Source organism: Pieris napi, chromosome 6 (assembly GCF_905475465.1).
Source record: "Pieris napi chromosome 6, ilPieNapi1.2, whole genome shotgun sequence".
NCBI classification, from domain to species: Eukaryota; Metazoa; Arthropoda; class Insecta; order Lepidoptera; family Pieridae; genus Pieris; species Pieris napi.
Genome location: NC_062239.1, coordinates 7,893,622 through 7,917,003, shown reverse-complemented (window position 1 = coordinate 7,917,003; position 23,382 = coordinate 7,893,622). Strand labels below are relative to the sequence as shown.

Sequence of the window (23,382 nt, the reverse complement as noted above, 5' to 3'; positions counted from 1 at the left end):
AACCAAATTGTATTTGGATGAATTTAAATACAGATTTTATAAATCAACAGAGTAAATAAATTATTTTAGGTAAGCAAAGGGAATACTAGTGAATATGTCGTGAGGAAATTGGCGTATCTTAGACACTAAATTGGAGGAATACTCTGAAAACGTATGCCATTCGAAAAATTATCAATAAAAAGATACAGGAGTACAAAGCAGGATGAGTATAAAACGCGACGGGATTATAGCTTAAATCCACGGATTTTTTTTATATTGAGTCTAGTTCGTCTCAAGTAATCATTAATTCCATTGTCACACAAAATAGGTGCATTTGATTTCTCAGTGCTTAAGTCTCTGTTTTAATGAAACTAGGAAATATTTCAAGAATGCCTACTATTTTGCTTACTCTTCATAAAACGTTTAACTATAAGCTTTCAACGGCACTGAAATTCTCGAACATTATTTATATATTTTTTACAACGCTAGCATGCAGTTTATTCTGCATAGAATTCCTGAATATTGATTTTTGTACTAATCTTATTAAATATTGACAAAGTCACCATTAACAAACATCATATGCTCAGTAAAACTAAATTATACTAAAACCTACCTAAACCTTATCTTTTTGTAAACAGGGTACTTGTTACGGTGGTAGTAGAAGCTCACAAAATAGTTTGTTTTGTTTAATATAAAAATTACTAGAATATTTGGGGAAACGAGGTTTACTTGCCCTCAAGAGCATAGCTCACGCAGTTTTATCGTTTACGATAAACTAAGAATAAATTACTCTACATCCCATTCGGTATTAACACGCCAAGCACGCACTGCGATTAATAGCTCACATTGCGGATCACTTACTCGTTCAATCGATCATTCACTCACTTCTTGATTGAACTATCTTTCACTAATTATGGGTCCTAATTTAATATCTGCTGCTGATTGAACCCGGCCAAATTTTATTAAGACACTATCGATTTTCATTTAACTTTTCAGGTTAATTATATAAGATTTGTGTATATATATTTAATTTACGACAATTAATATCCAAAAAAACGGTTATGACGCCATAAACAATAATACAAAATTACACAAGTCTTACAGATCATTATCATTCGTATTGCCATCATATCGAATCTATCATAAATAGTTTTCCCCAAACAACATCAACTCGACTTTAGGGCTGGCGAAGCAAATGTATACGTATATAAATCCTCCTGACTTATTCACTAAAATAGCAACTATTTTTAAATGATACACATTATTACATTACTTAAAAAAACTTACTTTAATTGAAAAGGAAAAAGGCAGCTAACACCTATGAACTCCCATTTTGTTATTGCGTTGCCGGTCTGTAGGCTATTTTTTAATCCGTTTTGTATAGGACTAAAAATAACAAAGACAGTGTCTGTATTTCATCTTGTATAATAATAAAAAAGATCTTTATAAACATGAATCTTGATGGTATAGTCCCTGCAGCTAGTATTTTCCGTTTTACTTTATCAAAAGTACGTTCTCTTGTAGTACGTTTGACTATCGAAGGTCTTTGTTCGCTCAGTTGGCGGATAAAACGGCGATATTTTACGTATTGTCCGCTACAGTCAATTGTTCAGCTGTCCGCATTTTAAACTAAAAAGAAAAGGTACAAGGAATTGATACAATTCTATGACATTTACTTTTTGTCCATCTCAAAATAGGTTTCGTAAAAAGAAAGTATCACCATTGTCATGAGATTCGTAGATCTTATTAAGAATTAAACATAAAGTCCTATTTACGATCTGCTATTATCTTTATTTTCACGATTAGTATGGCGCATCTTTCAAAGACAAATTAACTTTGTTAAAATCATTTTTTTAAGACACTTGTGTGTACCTACCTTATTAAGTAGTGGTTATCAGACTTTTACTGCTTTTTACTAAAGTAGAGTTCAGATACGAAAGTGTAGATACAGATGATATCAAAAGGGTTTTGTACCAAGCAATTATCTGCAGTAGATAAAATGTATTTCATGCGATATATACATCTTAATAAGAATTGATTTTATCTTCTGTCAAGTTGCCAAGGTCATTTTGTTTAATCAGATCTACGAGGATCCACCAGAAATACAAAAGAGTGCTTTATATACAATATTTTGGGTAATATTGTACTGTTATTATAATCAACTTCCAAGAAAAGTTGCACATTAATTAGAAAATTTATAGCTAATGGTACACAATAGCTTAACTATCATACCTATATGAAGGCAGTAACAAAAAGAATCCTTATTTATTAATTTAAAAGACATAATAATAAAATAATATACATTGAAATAAATAACTAACCTTAACATAAACTAAAATATATTATTAAAAGGAGTCCCTTTAGGCAAGGTTCCGAAGATACTGGCAGCGTTCCCCCTTTGAATCGCTAGACTAATTCTTTGTCCGAGGTAGTTGCCAGATCTTCGGACTCCTGTGATGTCGACTAACCTTTTTGAAATTTCTTTAAAAAGCCAATCCTTATTATTCTTATAATTTAGAAAGCAAATACGGAATGAAAGTTTCCTACATATACGTAATACCCGCAGCCGAGTTTCATCGTTAGACGTCGAGGCCGAATACAAAATCTCACCCGTATTACCTCGACGTCAGTCGTTCCACAACAGAGCGTTATGTAAGGCAGAATTTGCCGCGCACCACAACTATGTGAATCAGCTACCCACTGAACTATTTCAGAACCAATCCTACTTAGGGTCCTTAAAGAAAAGTGCGTACCAATACTTAAATGGTAGATCCACCAGCAGATCAAGCGACGCGAGTGGAATTGGATAGGCCATACACTTCGAAGGGATCCTAATCATATTCCCAAGCAGGCGCTTGATTGGAACCCGCAAGGAGCAAAGCGGAAGCGTGGCAGTCCCAAGCAAACCTGGCGCCGTACAGTCGCAGACGAGGCAAAGAGAGCTGGAAAGACTTGGAGCGAGGTAAAATACGAGGCTCAAGACCGAACGCGATGGAGACTCACTGTGGACGCCCTCTGCCCTAACTAGGGGTTATAGGAAATTAAGTAAGTAAGTAAGTAATACTTAAATGGCCGGCAACGCACTCGCAAACCCTCTGGCATTGAGAGTGTTCATGGGCATTGTATTCATTATTGCCTTCTTTCCCTACAAAGAGTTTATTAACTTGTGTCTCCAACGTTCCCGTATAAACTTCACTTCTAGTTGACAACATTTTTATGTTAATAGTCTTTTTTCAGGCGAGGATTTTAAATAAAGGATCGATATATACAAACTTTATAACACTATATTTATTCAGTTATTATTTCCAAATTCGTTTAATTAACTGTTTTAGTTCAAAATGAATTTTGGAAATATCTTTCAATAATAGGTCCACTCAAGCAAAAATAACTCTGTTAATTTTTAAACATCAGCGGTTTCTATGTTCTCCGTTTCGTAAATTGTCAGCTTAGTATCTCAGCGCACCCTTGTCAAATATTATATCTATGAAAGGTCATTGAGGCAAGTTATTGACAGGGTATACTTTTTGTCCGAATACTTTCTTCGAATACTAAAAAGCTAGATTTCTAAATGTTTTATAATTATATGATAATAATACTTATTTTGGGCCATACAAATATGATTTATGAAATTTGCAGCATTTGCGTTATCAACCTATCTTTTATGTTTTGTTTTCAAACATGCTACATACGTATAATTTGTATCTACAATTTTCTTAACCTTCAAAGTAATAATAAAAATTATAAAAACAAATTTAAAAAGTTTGGTCCCGGTGGCAGTGTACCTTTAACGCTGGCAGCATTTCCTCGCTGTATTGCGAAACTTATTCGTTGAGCCAAAAAGCACCAGCTGGGGTCACCGGTACTATCCAGATGCCAACTTAAATCTTTAATAAGCGCCTGTGCACTTGAACTGGGCACGGCCCAAGAGTCTCTACAAGTTATGGTATATATTTTCCGCCTACCAGCGTTTTTGCTTGTCCGAAGGAGGTGAGACGGGGCAAACGTGTCCACACAAGTAGCATCCCATACTAAAGCCCGTCCCATTCTCCGAAGGATCAACGACATCCCATCCGGCCGCTTGCCAACGTCTCTTGCGATGCCTGTTGGCTCCAAAATTGCTGGAACATTGACAGAGGCAAGAGAGCGGCATATAATATCGTTAAGCGCGGCGTGGCGAGAAAAACGACCTGCATATATAATATCTTTTGTATTAGTTAGTGCTTCATAAAATTTGAGGAATTAATTTTATTACAATTATTACCTTCACCTAACCTCTACTAATAAAATGCTTAGATTAAGTTGATATTATTAAGTTATTAACGTTCATTATTTTATCTTTGTTTTAATTATAAAAAAATAATTAGTGGCGCTACAACCTCTTTTAGGTCTTGGCCTCAGATTTCTGAATCTGATTCATGATCATTTTTAAATCTAATAGGCAAGTAGGTGATCAGTCTCCACACACGCCGTCGACCTTTTGGGTCTAAGACATGTCGGTTTCCACACGATGTTTTCCTACACCGTACAAGCAAATGTGTGCGCACATAGAAAGAAAGTCCATTGTTGCACCGGACCTACGACCTCAGGTATGAGAGTCGCACGCTGAAGCCACTAGGCCAACAATGCTCTTTGTTTTAATATATCATTATAAATAATTATATTTAACCTGTGCTGTAAGAAATAATAAAATATTTATTTTAGATATAAACATTTTTAATGATAATACAGAGACTGATGTTATATTTGTTTAAAACATATGTATGTGTCCGTCACTTTCTCTCTCACTTACTTTACTTTTGTTAATTGCACATCCTCCTCCTCCGATCGGTTCCTCGCCGCTGAGGGTGCTTCTAAACAACACCACTGCTTCAATGTCTGGTGCTCTCCAGCTTGGTGAATGGTAGAGACTTTAATGCCTAGATTTTGTTATACTTAGTCAGTTTATGATGTGTATGTGTATACCTTGGTCTCTTTCCTTACATTTCCCATTATATGTGTTTCAGGGTTAACATGAGGTTTTCAGACTATTTGGCTAAAATATTACAGAAGAGAAGACAGAAGAAATATTAACGAGAAGGGACAAATGTTTGAAAGTGTTTTAGTGTTAATTTTACAAATAAAATTATGTTATCCATATTAGATAATACGTCCATCACACTATTTGACTGAAGTAGAAACTTTCAACGAAAATGCTGGTACAATGAAAAGTGTTTGAGGCATGTATCTTACTTACATAACAGTTTCGTAGAAGTTTAAAGAACTTTGAAGCCGGGATGTATTCAAGTTTGAAAGTCTTCATACCATTAATAATTATGTACTTCTAAGCTTTAGCGCATCAGTTCTTGTACTAGTGTAATCACCCTTAATTCTTTATGGCGATTGGAACAGACGTTCTGTGTCTATTATTTAATATTTTTAATTCTAATCCGAGACAATTTTTGGTTAGGAATCAAAATTAGTAATGCAAAAAAGAAGGGTAATAAATAGGTAATTATTGTGATCGAAAGTTGTCTTTTGTTAGTTGGTATTAAAAAACTAAAGTTAATTTAAAATAAATGTTGCAAGCGAATTTCATAAAAACACTAAGCAATAAATAAATTTACTTTTTGTTTACACAAAAAACAAAATAAATATAATTCTGCACGTGGAACCCCGCCTTATTGTTATTCGTTTCAAATAGGTTTTTCCTTGTTACGCCCCAAATAAATAAACCAATCCAAGAATATTTAGAAGCAGAGTTTTGTATTAAAAACAAACAATAAATGTACATGATTTTTTCTATCTTTTCATATTCAACCACCAAGCAGCCACTATGGTAAGGTAAACACTTATTCAATTGGTGGTCTGAAATTACTGGATGTAACTTCATATGAAATCGAACTAACTTTAAAAGTATTTCATATCATTTCTTTCATTATAATTTTCAGTTCCGGAGCAGATTTAAGGTTAGAATGTTATGTGTTATTAGAACTTATTTATTTGTTAACGCACACCACTTCAGATACAAAAAACTTTCTACAGTCTAATTTTTTTAAATATATGACACATTTTGCACCATGAAAACAAAACAAACAAAGAATAAAATAAAGATATTTCTTATTCAAAAAAACTTTAGAGGTGTCAAGGGACACCTGGATGGAACGAAATTCCTTTCGATTAATTTATATGTTAATTGGTATCATAACAGTATGATAGATTTTCTCGACACCAATCTTACGACGAAAAAAAAGCCAACATCACGAGGTGTTCTCAGGCGGTCACCCATCCAAGTACTGACCTCGCCCGACGTTGCTTAACTTCAGTGATCGGACGAGAACCGGTGTATTACAATAGCAAATAGCAAAAAAAGTGTCGTGACAACTTTTCGTAAGAATTTTTTCCGTCTAGCCCCCTTTCACAACGCCCGATAATGAACTTCGTTCCAAAAGGAAAAAAAACACTAACCTATTTTCCTAATTGTGGTTAGGTAACTGATAGGTAGTTGTCCTGACTACGGTTATTTTTAATTGTTCAGCCCAATATCGAATATATCGTGCTATGCATGAGCAGCGTCTATTCTGTTGTATTGGTGAAGAATTCGAGCGAGAGTGAGAGATATTTTATAAGAGGTTCCTATTTTGTATTTAACCATTTAAGTAGTTTTAGAACGCCGGAATCGCCCAGCAAACATAAAATAAATACAGAAAAATAATCTTAACACCACAAATCGCACGAAAAGTAATAAAAGTAGCAAATAATGTGTTAAGCGAAAACAAAATAGTTTTATTTAGATCACGTACAGCTATTAGGCTGTCCATTAGGGCTAGATCTGCGAATCGAGGTTCGGTCACTTGAACGATATAATTCTTAATAACTGTACCAGCAAATTGAGTGTTATTGTTGTAGCCACGAAGCATTTCAGAATGAGTATTCGTGCGTGATTCCAACAAATAATAAAACAGTTTATAAAAGATAATGCCAAGATAACAGTAGGAAATACTTAGATCTTCTTGTTTTATGTCTGATATGACTTGGAAAACTTTGAACTATGCGAATGACTTATTAGATGCTCAATACACACTTATTTAATTTTTTTGTTTTAAAATAAGTACAAATAATATATAAAATAGTAACAAACGTTAAACGAATTAGGTGAGGGCCAGCGGTGAATCCAAAAAAAAAACAAAATGTATTTTAATTACTTTAATTAATTACTAGTACAATAATTGGTACATAACTAAATATGAAAATTAAATAGGCCCGATATGAGATGCACGATCAATTATGTATATTATAGACTTATTACTAGTTGAGAATTGACCGGTCCGATGTGAGGTAACCGATCAAAAGCTGCTGGTTGCTGGAAGGCTGCTGGACAACAGAGTTGTAAATTTTCTTATATAACGGTGTTGTATCAGAGGGGTACAGGTATTTGTAATGCAAAAGACAATAACCAATACCTGTACCCCTCTGATGGAGTGTACCCCTCAATGGACATGTAACAAATGAATAATACTGGTACAGAAAGGCATGTATATTGTATACCTACATTATATTAACAAAGCAAACAAAAACTTCTGTTAGAGGTATCCTTTTTACCCAACCTTCATAATTGCTTTCACGGATTAATGTATTTTATTTGGGTGAGTATCGCATATCATTTATTTTTAATTAAATCTCGTATCCTAATATTTGCACTAATAGTATTCGAACTTCTTTAATAAAGTACTTCTTACACAGATTATTAGAATTATTTAATTGAATTCCCCTTCGATTGTCTTAGTTAACCTTTAGTAATAACCCATCTCACTCCATTAGATGATCTTGATCTCTAAGAACGTTTACACTCGTTTGAATTTATGTAAACATATTTTAAAAACAGATAAAATAAGAGTCAAATTTTAATCTAAGTACAGAATTTTTGAATTCCCCTTAAAAATCAGGCATTTTTCATACAAATCCAATCAGTATTACGGTGATTTGGATCATTCATTGAAGGAAATGGATTCATGTCAGTCGTAAATCTACACGGCTTTTCCGTATGTCATTATGATCTCAATTTATCCTTTTACCTTAATCGGATTACAAGGGTCCAAATGCAACCAAGGTGTCAAACTCTAAATAATGAAAGAGCCTTTATACTTTCTTATACATAATTATAGCCCTTTTTAGATTACTGACTTAAAAGTATTCGTTAACAAGTTAAAATCCTGCAAAGATTAAAGAAAACTCACGTAAAAATAAACTCAAGGTAACGATAATATAGATAAGAGGTTATATGTATATTATAGGAATTATCCTATATTAATAGGTTTGCCATTTTTTTAATTTAGTAACTATGTGTATGAATAGTTAGGTTTCTATACGAAATTAATCTTTAAAAATGGCACGTTAAAGTTACTTAGTGATACTATTACAGGACTAAACATATTTATTGTAATTAATTTTGTCTTGTGTTTACGAGAAAAAAACCACAGCAAGCAAGGCTGTAGACAGTATCTAGTTGCTGTTGTAATGATTGTTAAATAACCAAAAATAAATAGTCTAAATATTCCTATCCAAAAATGACCGATGACGAGGCGTGATAGATTTGTTTGCAATAATTTTAGACTTGATAGCCAACAATTAAAATGATCACAAAACAGATACACAAATCTGAGGCCCAGACCTACAGAAGGTTATAGCGCCACCATTTAATATATATACATAAGACAGTGAACATATTTCGTTTTTATTTTTTTCTAGTTAAATATATTTTGTCATTCAACTGCTAAACAAATTTAAAAGTAACAATTTTAGCCTGCCCATAAACAAACTGATATTATATCGACACACAGAGACACGTAGACTATTGCCAATCAAATACTCTAAGTAAAAGTAAACATAAAAGTTGTTTCTATAAATATTTATGCAAGTAAGCGCCATAAACAGGATTTCTCCAATGCAGACGACTGTCACACAAGGGATTATCACATTTCTCGCCTTTTTTGCTCTGTATGTGTGTTCATATAAAAGTTAATGTAGGTTTCAGGTCATTTGTGGAAATATGTGAGATCTTTTACTTTCAAATATGGAATATTTAATACCGGCTGTACACCTTTGTTTCTCTTAACACTGGTATGGTAAAGAAAAACTAAAGTAAAGTAAAGTTACATATAAATATATAGGTAATAATTAGAAGCGTAAACCAAATGTAAACAATCATCGTACACTTGAAGCCAATATTGCCTTTATAGACCAGTGCCGATAATTTTTGAAACCTAAAAAAATTACAGTAGGATGAAACCCATTAGAAAAGCAGGGGAATATGATCAAAATGAAAGGAAAAATAAATTACGGTCGATCTGAGGTCGGGAAGGGGTAGGGGGGGAGTTTTAAGGGTAAAAAACGGTTTATCTCGATTTCCGGCAAAACTAAAAGTCCTATCGAAGAAAGTTAAATGGCAAAGTTGTAGGTAATAAAAAGATCTAAAACTTTTGTCTTCACACATTTTTCACATAACCTCAAAATTTATGTGAAAAATTCAAAAAACCAAGTTTTTGGTTTTTAATTTTTATCTTTTACAAAAATATTTTTTTTTAACGAAATTTGGTGAAAACTTACCTTTCTATGTCCCAATTACGCTGTAATTTATTTAATTAAAAATATTTATTTGTTCACCTTATTTTGAATTAATATCGAAAAAACACCCTAATTTTCAATCGAAAATTCTGACGTCAAAATTTCAGCTTTTTTCAAAAAGTTGGTGTGCTTTCAGTTTGTTGAAATCTCTACTTTCCTATGGTAAAAAAATATATATACATTGCCATAGTAAATCTTCTCAGAAAACGCAAAAAAACGTATGCAGTAACGCCCAGACCTGTCATCCCCTTCCTTACTTCTCTATGAATCTTCTTTAAATTTTAATCAGATGCCTATTTATTACTATTTTAAGATAACTTATATATACCTGAGTGACCTAAAAAAAAAATTTAGCCTTTAGATGGGCTAAAATTTTCGTATTTCATAGAGAAGTAAGGAAGGGGATGACAGGTCTGGGCGTTACTGCATACGATTTTTTGCGTTTTATGAGAAGATTTACTATGGTAATATATACATATTTTTTTACCATAGGAAAGTAGAGATTTCAACGAACTGAAAGCACACCAACTTTTTGAAAAAAGCTGAAATTTTGACGTCAGAATTTTCGATTGAAAATTAGGGTGTTTTTTCGATATTAATTCAAAATAAGGTGAACAAATAAATATTTTTAATCAAATAAATTACAGCGTATTTGGGACATAGAAAGGTAAGTTTTCACCAAATTTCGTTAAAAAAAAAATATTTTTGTAAAAGATAAAAATTAAAAAGCAAAAACTTGGTTTTTTGAATTTTTCACATAAATTTTGAGGTTATGTGAAAAATGTGTGAATACGAAAGTTTTAGATCTTTTTATTACCTACAACTTTGCCATTTAACTTTCTTCGATAGGACTTTTAGTTTTGCCGGAAATCGAGATAAACCGTTTTTTACCCTTAAAACTCCCCCCCCCCCCCCGACCCCTTCCCGACCTCAGATCGACCGTAATTTATTTTTCCTTTCATTTTGATCATATTCCCCTGCTTTTCTAATGGGTTTTATCCTACTGTAATTTTTTTCACTTTTTATTTATTTTAAAGGCTATCTGCACTGGTCTATTAGTTTTTACCACACTTATGAATTGTATTTTAACATTCTCGTTTCTGATACTCGTAATATCCAATAACATAATTGTCATTACGATTTATGAACCCTTAGATAAGCCAAGCTTGTTTTTGTTAGCGTCGCAAACCCTCTACCCCTAATTTTGTGTTAGTTATAAGCTCATATTTTAAACCATTAAAGTCAGTTGATACCCAGCTTCAAACAAAGCGTTTTATTTAAACTTATCCATACAAAAAACCGCCACCGAAGTGTATTCGTGTCTTCAACAAAAAAATTCAGTGACTTACACAGTCACTAAAGGGTTTCGTCTAGTAAGAAAAATATATATTAAACAAACGCACAAATTTGATGTGACGGTTATAGCACCCCTTGATGTGTAGAATATAGGTTAGGTATGGAGATGCCATATCAATATATAAGGGTATGAGTAAGCTTCAAGTTTGTAGAAATAGACTGATTTTGCTTTGATAACGCGCCCCAAAGGAACAACTTGACTTTAATGTCTCTAGACCTGGCATAGCCAAGATCAATCGAATCACAGGCCATATATAACTTCTACTAATCAATAAAACACCGCGCACCTATATTGATACTATAAATGGCTACAGTACATGTGAATAATTAAATAAATCCATAATATTTGAGCGTCGTAACGTAACGAAAACTTTCATTTGTATAGATGTTCTAAGAAAACTTGTAAGTTAGTTATTACTGCCTCGAGCATTTGAAGCGAGGCCATTCGGAAGTTGCTAAGGCTTTTCAAGAATGTTGCAAGCCGTTTGAAGTGTGACTATTATTATGCAAGGTCGATGTGAACATTCAAAGGTCTAAGGATCAAAGTAAAAGACATACTGTAGCTTACAATATCCTTACTGTTCAAAGAAATATATTGAAAATAGAATATAAAATAATATAAGAACGTAATAGTTGTAGCGTAAATAGTTTGTGCGGTTCAAGGTATAAGCAATAACTGAATTTAATTTATTATGAAAGGGATAAAATTTTATATCGAATTTTTAGAAGCTAGCAAAAGTTTAAGCCTGTGCTCATTAGTCCTACGTTGTGCGGCTGTGCACAAATGGACCATTTCATTGATAGTACGAAAAAAAACATCGTGAGGAAACCGACACGTCTTAAGCCGGTTGCAGACCGAAAACTAAGCTATGCCAAGGCTAAACTAAGCTATGCCAAGCAAGCTAGGCTAAGCTAAGCTAGCAATAAATAGCGTGCACACCATCAGCTAAGCCAAAGCTCAGTCAGTGTGGCGAAGGATGTGCAAATGGTTTGCGGGGAGCGGGAGGGGCTTAGCTTAGCTCGTGTAGCTGCGCATCGGCATACACAACTAAATTAGCTTCGCATATTTTAGTTAGCTCACATAGCTTAGTTCGCATAGTTTGCGGTCTGCACACAAGTATGGAAAACTGCGTCAGCTATGCGAGCTAAGCTAAACTAACTTAGCTTAGCTCTTGGTCTGCAACCCGTATAAGACCCAAGAACAGATGACGAGTCAGGAGCAGTAAGCTGATGTATTTCATGATCATTAGAATAGGCGATATTATGTCTGCCCCTCCTAGGCGGCTCAAACAAGACAAACTACAACAATCTTACAAATATTTTTTTTTATTTCATTTATGCTAGTATTTATTGTATTAATAAGTTTTACTTGTTCCAGATTATGAGGCTCCGAATGGGGCTCAGCCTCCGACAGGCGCTATGTGGAGTGTCGGTGTGTTCATTCTCTCCCAGATAGTCGTCTGCCAATTCACAATAGGTACAATAACTTCTCAACGTTTAGAAATGTTTTATTTGGTATTAGTTCGTTATCATCACGCATAACCTCATATTGCCCTATGGCACTCATTAGGCTCATATTACCATAGATTGCCATTGATTGCCATTGATTGCCATTGATTGCCATAGATTGCCATTGATTGCCATATATTGCCATTGATTGCCATAGATTGCCATTGATTGCCATATATACCTTTACATTTACATTTTAGACTTTATTCTATCTTATGTTCTTTGCATTAAAACGATCTAAAAAATATAATTCACAAAACTTATTTACTAGTTTAGTTGGTTCACAATTATATGATTTTTTTGCTTCTACTAACGGCAAACTATTCACAAAGACCTCTCTTTCCAGATAACATTACCAACGAAGACACAACTGTTACGCCTTACTACGCTCTAAGCACCGGCATCGTTCCCGCCCCGATCATGTTACGTCTCGGCAATTCCACCATAGACAGCACAAAGTCTTTCAAAGTGCCGCAACCGACCGTCGACATACTTGAACCACAAATAGTCGAACAGGTTGTACCACAAGTTGTCCAACAAGTTGCACCGCAAGTTGTACCACATGTGGTCTCAGTTAAGTCCTACTTCGATCACGATAGGAAGTATGGCCCGACGTTTGAGGACGTCCCAGTTGGTAATGTGACTAAAATTACCGTTCAGCTCGGCGAAGACGCGCATTTGAATTGCAGGATTAGTCTTCTTCAAGATAAAACGGTGAGTGAATACAAATCGGAATAAAAATGGTTCGCGAAAACGTTACACTTGTAAGCCGGTTCTAACATAAAAGAAGATTTTTTTTACCAACTTTAGTGACGGTTGAGAAATGAATACTAATATATTGGCAGATTAATAAAGGTCTTGATAATACCTCTTAACTTAAGGACCTTTAAAAACGTTAATTTTTGCTTAATAATAATGGATTTGTTTAAATTAAAGGCTGTTGTTGTTTTCACTACGGTGTTCATTTTCAAATTATTGTATTGTATTAAAAGTCAGTTACTCCATATTCCTAAATTCAAGTTATCCCTATTAAAGTTTAAATGTCGCATAAATTTGAGTTCAAAACTCATAACGGAAACCTTTCGATCCATTACGAGATTATGATTAAAACAATTTACAGTCTGAAATGTCACAAGATTAATTTCTTATCCGTAAAATTGAACAAGCTTTGCCGAGATTATCCGTAGATTTACGCGGAACCGTATTTTGTGTACAAGACAAGATAAGGCCCTTTATTAATTTTTACCGTCCCCGTAGTAAGGGGCTTAAATTCGAGCCACAAGTTACGTAACTTTTGAGTACCTGCCGCTTACTTTCCTTAGATTAGAAGCAGATTGACGGTTTTGCAATTCATCTGAAGGCCATTTATTTTACAGAGCTTACTGCGGAGTTGTGTAATCAAGTTTTGACGGCAGCTATTAAAACACGACCTAGGAAATATCTTCACTATGAATGTATTAAGGAACGAGTCTATATATGATATACACATATTTGTATTGATTATTCTACGAGTCCAAATCTATTACATTTTGTTTCGGCCTCAACTTTCTGTATCTGTTTCTAAATCATCTGTGTTTTCTAATAGGCAAGTAGGTAAGGGCAAGTAGTACTTACGACCTCAATATGGGAATCGTTGAAGGAAAAATGCCTACATGAATTTTAAATCGATAAATGTTCCACGGTCACATCAATTCTGCTTTACTATTAATATGCATCGTAAACTAGTCATATAAATATCGTCAGTCCATCGATATGGACATCGTCATTAGCGGGAATAGTAGGCATCATATGGGTAAAGTGCGGGCACAAAATACACGAATAATTACAGCAGTAAATTAAGATTGATTCCTTTTGTCATTACACTTTTAGCTTAACCCTAGAAAGATAACGTTATTTTTTTGTACTGAAAAGATAAACATGCGCCTGAGAGGCGCACTGTTTTAATACCAGATTTTTTTTATGAATGTCAATTATTTTTATTTCATTCACTACTGTAAATTGTTGAATTATTAATAAGTAAATAAAATACATAAGTATTATCATAAATTTTTATTCAAAATATGAAAATTTGTAGGTATTTATAAACCCTTAACAAAATTTTTAAGTCTTCTGTACTTAGGTAGAAATTTTTAAAAGTAGGTAACTTTTATAGTGTTTTTTCTTATTAATTAATTAATTATAATATAATCAGTCTCAATTTTAAAAAAATACTGGAAAAATCAACGGCTAAAGACAATTGTTGAAAACATCTTTTTTATGTTCTCCGCACACTGTCTTTTTACATTTTGTGCAACTCATCTTGGACATTCTCTTCTTTTTTTTTTGTATATAAGCTACAGTACCGTCGAATTTTAGCTGGAGGTTCCTCATCAGCTTCTTCAGACATCTCTCGGTTAGTCTGTGGGAGGGTATTCTCAATACTTTGTCTTGAATAATCTCGTCAGTTATAAATAACTCAAAGCATGGAAGTGGTTCAAAAATATTTCGAGACATGCGACTAGGCCCTCTATTGGAATGAAGTATATTGATCGCAGACGTTCTTCTGTTATTTTGTCCTTTAGCAGTAGCCCAAACATACCTATTCTTGCCCCTAATCACATCATTAGGCGGCGTTGGTCATGTCCAGTATTTTCAGTGACATTCTGCGATGAAGGATCATTCGAATTTTCATAAATCATAGCTTCAACTACGTACTCATCATCAGTATCACTTTGCACATTGTCTTCCCTTACATGGTCCTCGATCTCACTGTCACTGCCGACATCTGCGCCTTCATCTTCTTCATTCAATAAATAAACAATTTATCTTTTTTACCAACACTCTTCTGCTCGCTATGATGCGAAAACGCTCCTAAAAACAATTAATTACAATAAGTATTCACCAATAAAAAAAACCTACCTTTAAACTTAAATAAATGTACGGTACATTGAAAAAAATTATAAAAACAAAATCACTATGAAAGTGGCGAAAGTTACACAAAAGATAAACATGCGCCTCCCGAGCGCAACGCATCGCTCTAACAGCAAACCTGTGGTACTTACCGAACAGATGCAGCCGTCTTTTGGAAGTGATGACCAAGGACTGAATTGGCGAGGAATCACAAACTTGTATGCGCGTCGGTAACAAAATGGCAGCGAAATATATATTTCGCGGGCGCCTCTGAGGCGCACGTTATCTTTCTAGGGTTAAATTATAACGAGCAGCGAATTCAAGGCCGATCTCACATTTAATCACAATCTTTTCAACTATAAATCACATAGACCCAACTCGGTTCAACGTTTCATCACCACAATCTCTACAGAATACTCAATCAGAACTACCCTACGTTCCCTGAACGCACTGTCCAAAGTCAAATGGCGAATCAACCCTACTCGAGGCATATGCTCAGCTCTGATTGGTCGTAACAATATATGTTATGATTCTAAACTATGAAACAATTAAATAATAAAAAAAACAAATCAATCTCTATTACGATTCTTAAAAGTAATAAGTAATCTCAAAGATTAACCAATGTCATTAGAATCAGAACATTGCATGATAATCCGAGCATGCATGACTATTTATTGGTCATTTAGTTTTACCATTTATAGTTATATCCTAAATCTAAGTTAGTTTAATCCCAAGCAACTAACTCTCTTTAACAAAATTCTACAAAGCACAAAGTTCCTACAATTTTCCTTTACACCTTAACTGTTACCTATCAATAGTAGACACTATGCAATATGCTTTGTTTTGTTTGACTCTAATTACACTAATAACCAACCTTATAAACGCTCACGGCCAATTACAAAAGATATAACAAATACAAAATTATCCCTTTAATCCTTCTTGTTCGACCAGAAATTGGGTTGGGGTAATTTAATCAAGCAATTTGGAAAGTATAAAATAATGGGGATTCACAAAAGAGACACACCATGAACCTTTCTCTTGTTTGAACGTATTTACTTTTATTAGGTCAAGCTCTTGTTTTGCCTAGAGTAGTGTTGGCTAATGGCTTTACGATGCGACTCTGGTACCTGAGATCGTAGGTTCGATGCCCGGCTGCGCCAATGGATTTTCGGTTAAAAAAACCAGTAGCGTAACCTATTACGGTGTGGCCCTGCGCATTTCTGTATGTTTCGTTATCTTTTGTTTTTTTCTAATAGTCGATCGACTTTATCGGCCTGACTTACGTCTAAGACAAGCCTGTTCACGATGTTTACCTTCACCGGACGAGTGACTGTTAAGAGCGCATAAGAATCAGTAAGAAAAATCCATTGGTGCAAAAGTTGAATCAATAGAGTCGAACGCCTAAACCACTAAGCCAACTCTCCTCGAATAAATACCCTATGACATTCAATTAACCTTAAAGCTAAAATAATATCCCCTGCTTAAAATGCGGCAGCAAAAAATGCTCCATAATAAACGACATGTCGTCGTTCTTGACATCAATTTCCTAGTTCTCGTAAAGAGAGATCGATTCTCTTTACATCACCGATAATGCTGAAGATAAGTGCTCGAGCTTACCGACGCAAAAAGATTATAATCTGCCATAGGATAGACGTATGCTACTGGCTACAGAGCAAAATAGAAGCAAAACTTACCGAATGGCAATATGAGCGTAAGTTTTTACATTTGAAATCGTCAAAGACCAAAAAGGTTTTCTATATTTGCTTCATTAGCTGGTCTGTGCAATTAATTTATTAACAAAGAGTTTACACTATATCCTATTCCAATTTCAAAACCATATCATAGAGTTCAATATCAACACTTACAGAATATAATTAATGATTGTAGTCAGACGAATTCAGGCCTACGTTTTATTATGTATTATTTCGTTGAGGCAATTACCTTAATAGCCTCGAACTTAACATGGATCCCTCGCGGCCAATTACAAAGGATTTTGTTAAATATTCGCTTTTGCTGATAAGATGTTATTTAAGACAATACGGCTTCCTCGCCAGGCGAATGCGACTGAATTATTCGTCGGATTTATCGCGAAGAAAGAACACGCCTAACGTTTTATGGTTGAGGCTACTCTGTTTTTGTACTTGTAGGCATCGGATAAGGATATTATTATACTGAAAGTATAAATGGGAATGTTTGTGGATTTTTTATGCGTATTATCATGTTATGTCTGCATTATGCCAGGTTGTGGATATTCTATTTTTGGAGAAAGCTTTAGACTACATATCACCATACTCCCACAATTACCGCATGCAAAACCGATACAGCTAGCAATAAAAATCATTAATTTTTTTTGTATAATGATTATTGACGTTGCGCCTACTGAATGCTGCCTCCGACACTATCTACATATTTATATGTATGATATGTGTTTAAAATTATATTATATTTAATTTTTTCTCGAAATTATTATATTGAGATAGTCTGTAAGGATGTTATATGTATTTCTTTAAGTAAATAAATAAACATCTTAACAGCAAAAGCGAATATTTAACAAAATCCTTTGTAATTGGCCGCGAGGGATCCATGTTAAGTTCGTGGCCATTAAGGTGATTACCTCAACGAAATAATCCATAGTACAACGTAGGCCTAAATTCGTCTGACTACAATCCTTAATGAGCATAATTATATTCTGTAAGGGTTATTATTGAATTCAATGGCATGTTTTTAAAATTGGAATTGGATAAGTGTAAACTTTTTGAAAATAACATGCCTCTTAAATAATTATTTCGACTATGTGTTTGCGTTTTGTTCCCACGAGAATGTAAGTGCGTGCTCCTATTTCACCATGCCTCCTGCTGATAGAGGACAACTCTTTGTTTTTAATTTATGTTATTAATTACGTCTTAAGATGTCATGTGGAACATGGTTTAATGGTTGCAGCTCCTTACAAACGTTGTGTAAAAAAAAAACATGGCGATTAAAAAGAGTGGCGGATAGTTTATTGCCAGTTCTTCTCTTCCGTTCTACGCCCTTGATTTGAGAACTGGCACTAAATGTAAAATTAGAAGCATTAATATGTATTTCTTTACTGACAAGTCATAAGTGTAAAATGTGTTACCTATATTATTAAATGATTTTTGAATTTTGAATTAGCGGAACATTAAATGATGATAAAGTTTCAACATTTCTACTCCGTACACTACAGCGAAATAACAATTTAACTTCGCTAGTTAAAATCTAGCTTGTAGCCACTTACAATGTTCGTAGCAAAAAGCACAGGGCTACGATAAACTGAGCTTTTCTACATTGCTTGCATTTAAGTACATTTGTGAAGGTATTGCGATTTTTATTTTTTTTCTAATACTAGGTTTTGGCTGATTATATTGTATATTTGAGCTAATAAGTATATACAAACAATAACGTTACAAATAATTTTGCAACGCCCCACGATTTATGGAACCAGCTGCCTTTCCAGACTGACTTAGGGGTCTCCAAGATTTTTTTTTTTTTGGAATGGAATGTCAACTGGTTACATAGAGTGTGCGTGGCAAGAAGTGTCATAAATAGCAATCAACACTGTCGTCCTATTGTTATTTAATACCTTAAAATATAAATGGACTATTAAATTTTATTAAATTTGCTCTTACGTATCTATTTAATTAACCATTACAATTATTAACACTATATTATAATAATTAAGGCTTTTTGCTTTTCACAGCCCTGAAACAGACACAACTTCCTAGAATTTTAAATTAGATAATTATTAAGCGAAATCAATTTATATTTAAGTCCATCTATGGGTCAGTAGGTGATAAATAAGTTTACATTATCCTTGAATAACATAGGCTAAATTTCTTACCAAAATATCAAATAAGACGCGTCCAGATTTGAAAAGACATACCCTTAGTAAAAACTGACAGTAGCTACCGCAAACCACTTCATTTTCTGAATCGAAATTTATGCTTCAATTCAATTTGTACTGCTCGTACTGGTAATAATACAATTATTAACTTAACATTTCCTAGTGTTAAGGATACTGCAACTTTGCTGAGTCAAAAACAAGAAACCCGCTACAATGTTTACAGAGGCAATGCAATTTGTACAGTTCTGAGTGCGCCTTGTTTTGGAATAGCTATTTCTTTTATTACATTTTACGGTTTATTTTTAATTGATTATATAAAAACGACACAACTCTCGTTCTTGGCTTTAGATTTTCATATCAGTTTGATTAAAAGGAAGTAGTTCATCAGCCATACATAGGTATATTTCAAAATTCAACTGCAGCTCAATCACATGAGGGTTGAGAGCCGAGTGCCAAGCTACCAAGCTAAAATTGATCTCACTTCATATCGGCTACAAACTAGTAAATTGGCTATTCTATGAATCAACAATAATAAATATGCATGAAGTAGAAATCGCATATGTATTCCCGATTGAAGTTGTATTTGCGCACACATTAATTCAGTTCAATGAGATTCTATATTCAAAAACTCACTCACCCACTGGCATTCAAAGTGTCCATGGGCGGTGGTATCACTAAACTCGAGATAAGCCTCCTCCCAGTTTGCCCCTTGTTCTAAAAAAATCTAGTTAGAGGCATAAGACAATAATTAAAGCGAAGGTGTCACAAGTACAGTAGGTAATATGTAAGTAGGTGATCAGGTGATCACACAGTCCATTGGTGCACAGGCAGGGTTGGAAGCTATGACCTCAGGGACCTCCCACTAGGCCAACACAACTCTCCCGGATGGTTTGCGTGATTAAAATAATAAAAAATTAAAAACATACGCGTATTTCTTCTTCTTTAGGTTTTTTGAAGTCAAAAATATACAGATAATACACATAATAATATATGTTTAATACTCTATCTTTAAAAGGTATCCTGGGTTCGACGAAGGGGTAAAGAAGAGATGCCAGAATTGCTCACAGTTGGTGCTGTGACATATGCAGCGGATAATCGAGTAACGGTGGCCAGGAGGTACCCTGGAAATTGGAAACTTCTCGTCAGGGAGGTGAAGCCAGAAGACGAAGGAGTGTACGAGTGCCAGATATCTACACATCCACCGAGAGTCAGTCGGACATATCTACATATAAATAGTAAGATTATGTGAAGCACAAATATTATAGAAAAGTAATCCTAAACTAATATGTTGATAAATTTAAATAATATGGATCATGTGAATAGGGAACAATCAAACAATAATCAATCAGCTATTCCTAGTAATATTTTATACTTCCTTTGTTTTGCCTATACTCCTCCTTTTGGAACTTAGCCTCCTTAAGTATTTTTCGCCATCGTAATCTTTTTAGTGCTTCTAGAATCTAGCGTTCTACTTCGAACACATATTGTTTAGTTGTCTCTATCCCACCAACGCACCTTCGGTCTACCGGGTTTTCTCTTGCCACCAGGTTGTGAGTTTAGTAAGGAGCTTGGGGTGCTGTCGTCCGCCATTCGGTGCATGTCCCAACCACTTGACCCTGTAGCATTTTATGAATTAGATGATGTTGGCGTCGTCAAGGATGTTATAAAGTTTTTCATTGTAGCAAATTCGGCAAACACCGTCGTCGCAAACAGGGCCAAAGATTCTTCGAAGAATCATCTGCTCGAAAATAAGGAGAACGAGCTCGTCTTTCTTTCTAAGGACCTAGGTTTCAGAACCATAAGTGAGCACTGGTCGCAGCAGAGTTTTGTAACATGCTTGGTATCTGAGAGTCGCGATGGGAAATATCTACGGAGGCCAAAGAAGCAGCGATTTGCCATCATGATGCGTCTACTGATCTCTCGGCTGGGATTGTTATCACTAGTCACCATTTAGCCCAAGTAAACAAACTCCTCACATTGTTCAAAGTTTACGTCTTCCTAATTAGATTCGAGAGAACTTTATATGCGGTATTAAGTAGCGTGATGCCTCTGTAATTATGGCAGTCCAAAGTGTCACGTTTCTTATGTAAGGGTATGATTACTGCCAAGTTCCAATGTTCTGGCACAGTCTCAGCAATCCACACCCTTTATAAGAGGCAACCTATTTTAAGAGTCCTCACGGTAACCCCTTTAATATTAATAGTCCTTTTTAATATTAATTCCCAATATGTAAATGGATTAAAAATGACAGCCTAAAGAATATTATTTTTAATTTTAGTAATGTACTGAGTGACTCTGACTATACTGATACAAAATGTTGAACGGCTGATGTAGATTACTTTTAGATAAAGTTCCGAAGTAAAATGTGGTATATTAATAAATATTTAATATAGATTACGTCTTGTTAATTACATAATTAAATAAGATGTTTACCTTTAAAATGCCTGCGATTAATAATTATTTTAATATTACCTAGCTCCCCAAGTCTGGGTAGTTGACGAGGCTGGAGCACCTCTCCTGGAAAAGTATTATGAAGCGGAGTCAACGCTGGCGCTGGTCTGTCGAGCTCGCTACGTCGACACACCAGCTGTCCTCACATGGTTGCACGAGGGAAAAGCTCTGAATTCTGATACATCTAGAGGTGGAATCAGGTTTGTTTCTTAAACTTTTAAATCTATATATATAAAAGAAAGTCGTGTTTGTTACAACACTTATAACTCGAGAACGGCTGGACCGATTGCATAAAATATCGGATAAGTTATCGAATAACAATAAATAAATTAACTAATTTTACGAATGCAAAAACCATATGGTGCCATCTGTTGACAAAACTTCGCATCATTTTACGTCGAATTCGTGTCAGTTCAAGAAATTCCGATCTTGAGGTGAATGAGGAGATGCATAACCATGCTTTGATCCTGATCAAAAGATGTTGGATATCAGAAAGTGCTTAACATGCAGTATCGCCATATTGACGCTAGAGAGAAGATGCCTAATGTGTAAAACTGCCATTCTTCTTTCGCAATGGCAAGCAATAAAACATTTCTGTATTTGCAAAAGTGTTGTATTAATGTAATACTTAACATTAATGAAATCCTAAAATAAGTTAAATTAAAGTAACAACGATATTATAAGGTTGTAGGGCGGAACGAAGTTAGCCAGGTCAGCTAGTTATTAATACAATAATGCATCATTATAGAAGTATTGGATCCTTTGATTTGCTTAAAGTTCTTAGTTCCTTATGTTCTTAGTACCTTACATTTTTTGTGGAACTATCACATACCACACATACTTAACAAACTAAAATCACTTATAGGCTGATTTGGGCCAATATCAAAAAGCATTCCGCAATTTGTACGTCATTTAATTTATCACTCATATATATTAGTCACATTAATAAAAGCACTATTTAGATACAACTTTTTAACACAGACTAATAAAATCTACCAAGAAACAAAAGAATATGACGATTGAACAACTAGAGTCTAGCTAATGAAAGAAGATAACGAAAAAGCGCGGCGAATTCAAAAAAATTTAGTATGGTATCCCTAAAAGTTTGATATACTTTGTGGAATAAACTTAATTTATTTTTTACATTGATAGTAACTGTATTTCTATGAAATTAAATACTATACGTTATACGTATTTAGTATTTTACTATGGATACTTAAAATGACTAGCATTGCATGGAAAACTAAAACTATACTTATTATAAAACACAACTTCATTCGGAATAATCAAATCCTGCGAAAGAAACGAAATTTTGTCCTTAAGTGACTAAGTTTGTTATAGGGATTGCCAGGCAATTATTAACCAAAGATTAAATCAATCTTGGATTTACGTAAAAGGAATGTTTTACACGAACTAATGAAATATTAAAACAATATTCATTAAATTAGCAAACAGAAATCTTTGGACTATAACAGCATGTTCAAAACGCAAACTGAACTGGATGATAAGATTTGTCCAATTCGATATCGAAATTCAGAATTAGTGTCTAATAATGTCGTGTATATATTAAATAGTTTCAGCGGAATACCATTAATTAAATTAATTGCAAAACCGTTCAGATATATGTTCGAACGATTCTTTGTTTGATTTAAATGGAAACTAAAGACTTTAATTGAAATATGTACAGACAACTTAAATCCTGTTAAGTTCTAAAGAGTTAGAAAGTCTGTTCTTCT

At 34.2% G+C, this 23,382-nt stretch overlaps 1 protein-coding gene across 2 annotated transcripts in view; it reads left to right on the top strand.

The window, feature by feature from the left end:
- LOC125050582 overlaps positions 1–23,382 on the top strand; it is a 75,764-nt gene that overhangs the window by 47,037 nt on the left and 5,345 nt on the right. For both annotated transcript variants that reach the window (XM_047650513.1, XM_047650512.1), the window contains exons 2-5: positions 12,314–12,412; positions 12,791–13,158; positions 20,211–20,430; positions 21,672–21,846. In XM_047650513.1, coding sequence (XP_047506469.1) covers positions 12,355–12,412; positions 12,791–13,158; positions 20,211–20,430; positions 21,672–21,846 — 821 coding nt within the window. In that variant the 5' untranslated portion in view covers positions 12,314–12,354. The remainder of the gene's footprint in view (positions 1–12,313; positions 12,413–12,790; positions 13,159–20,210; positions 20,431–21,671; positions 21,847–23,382) is intronic.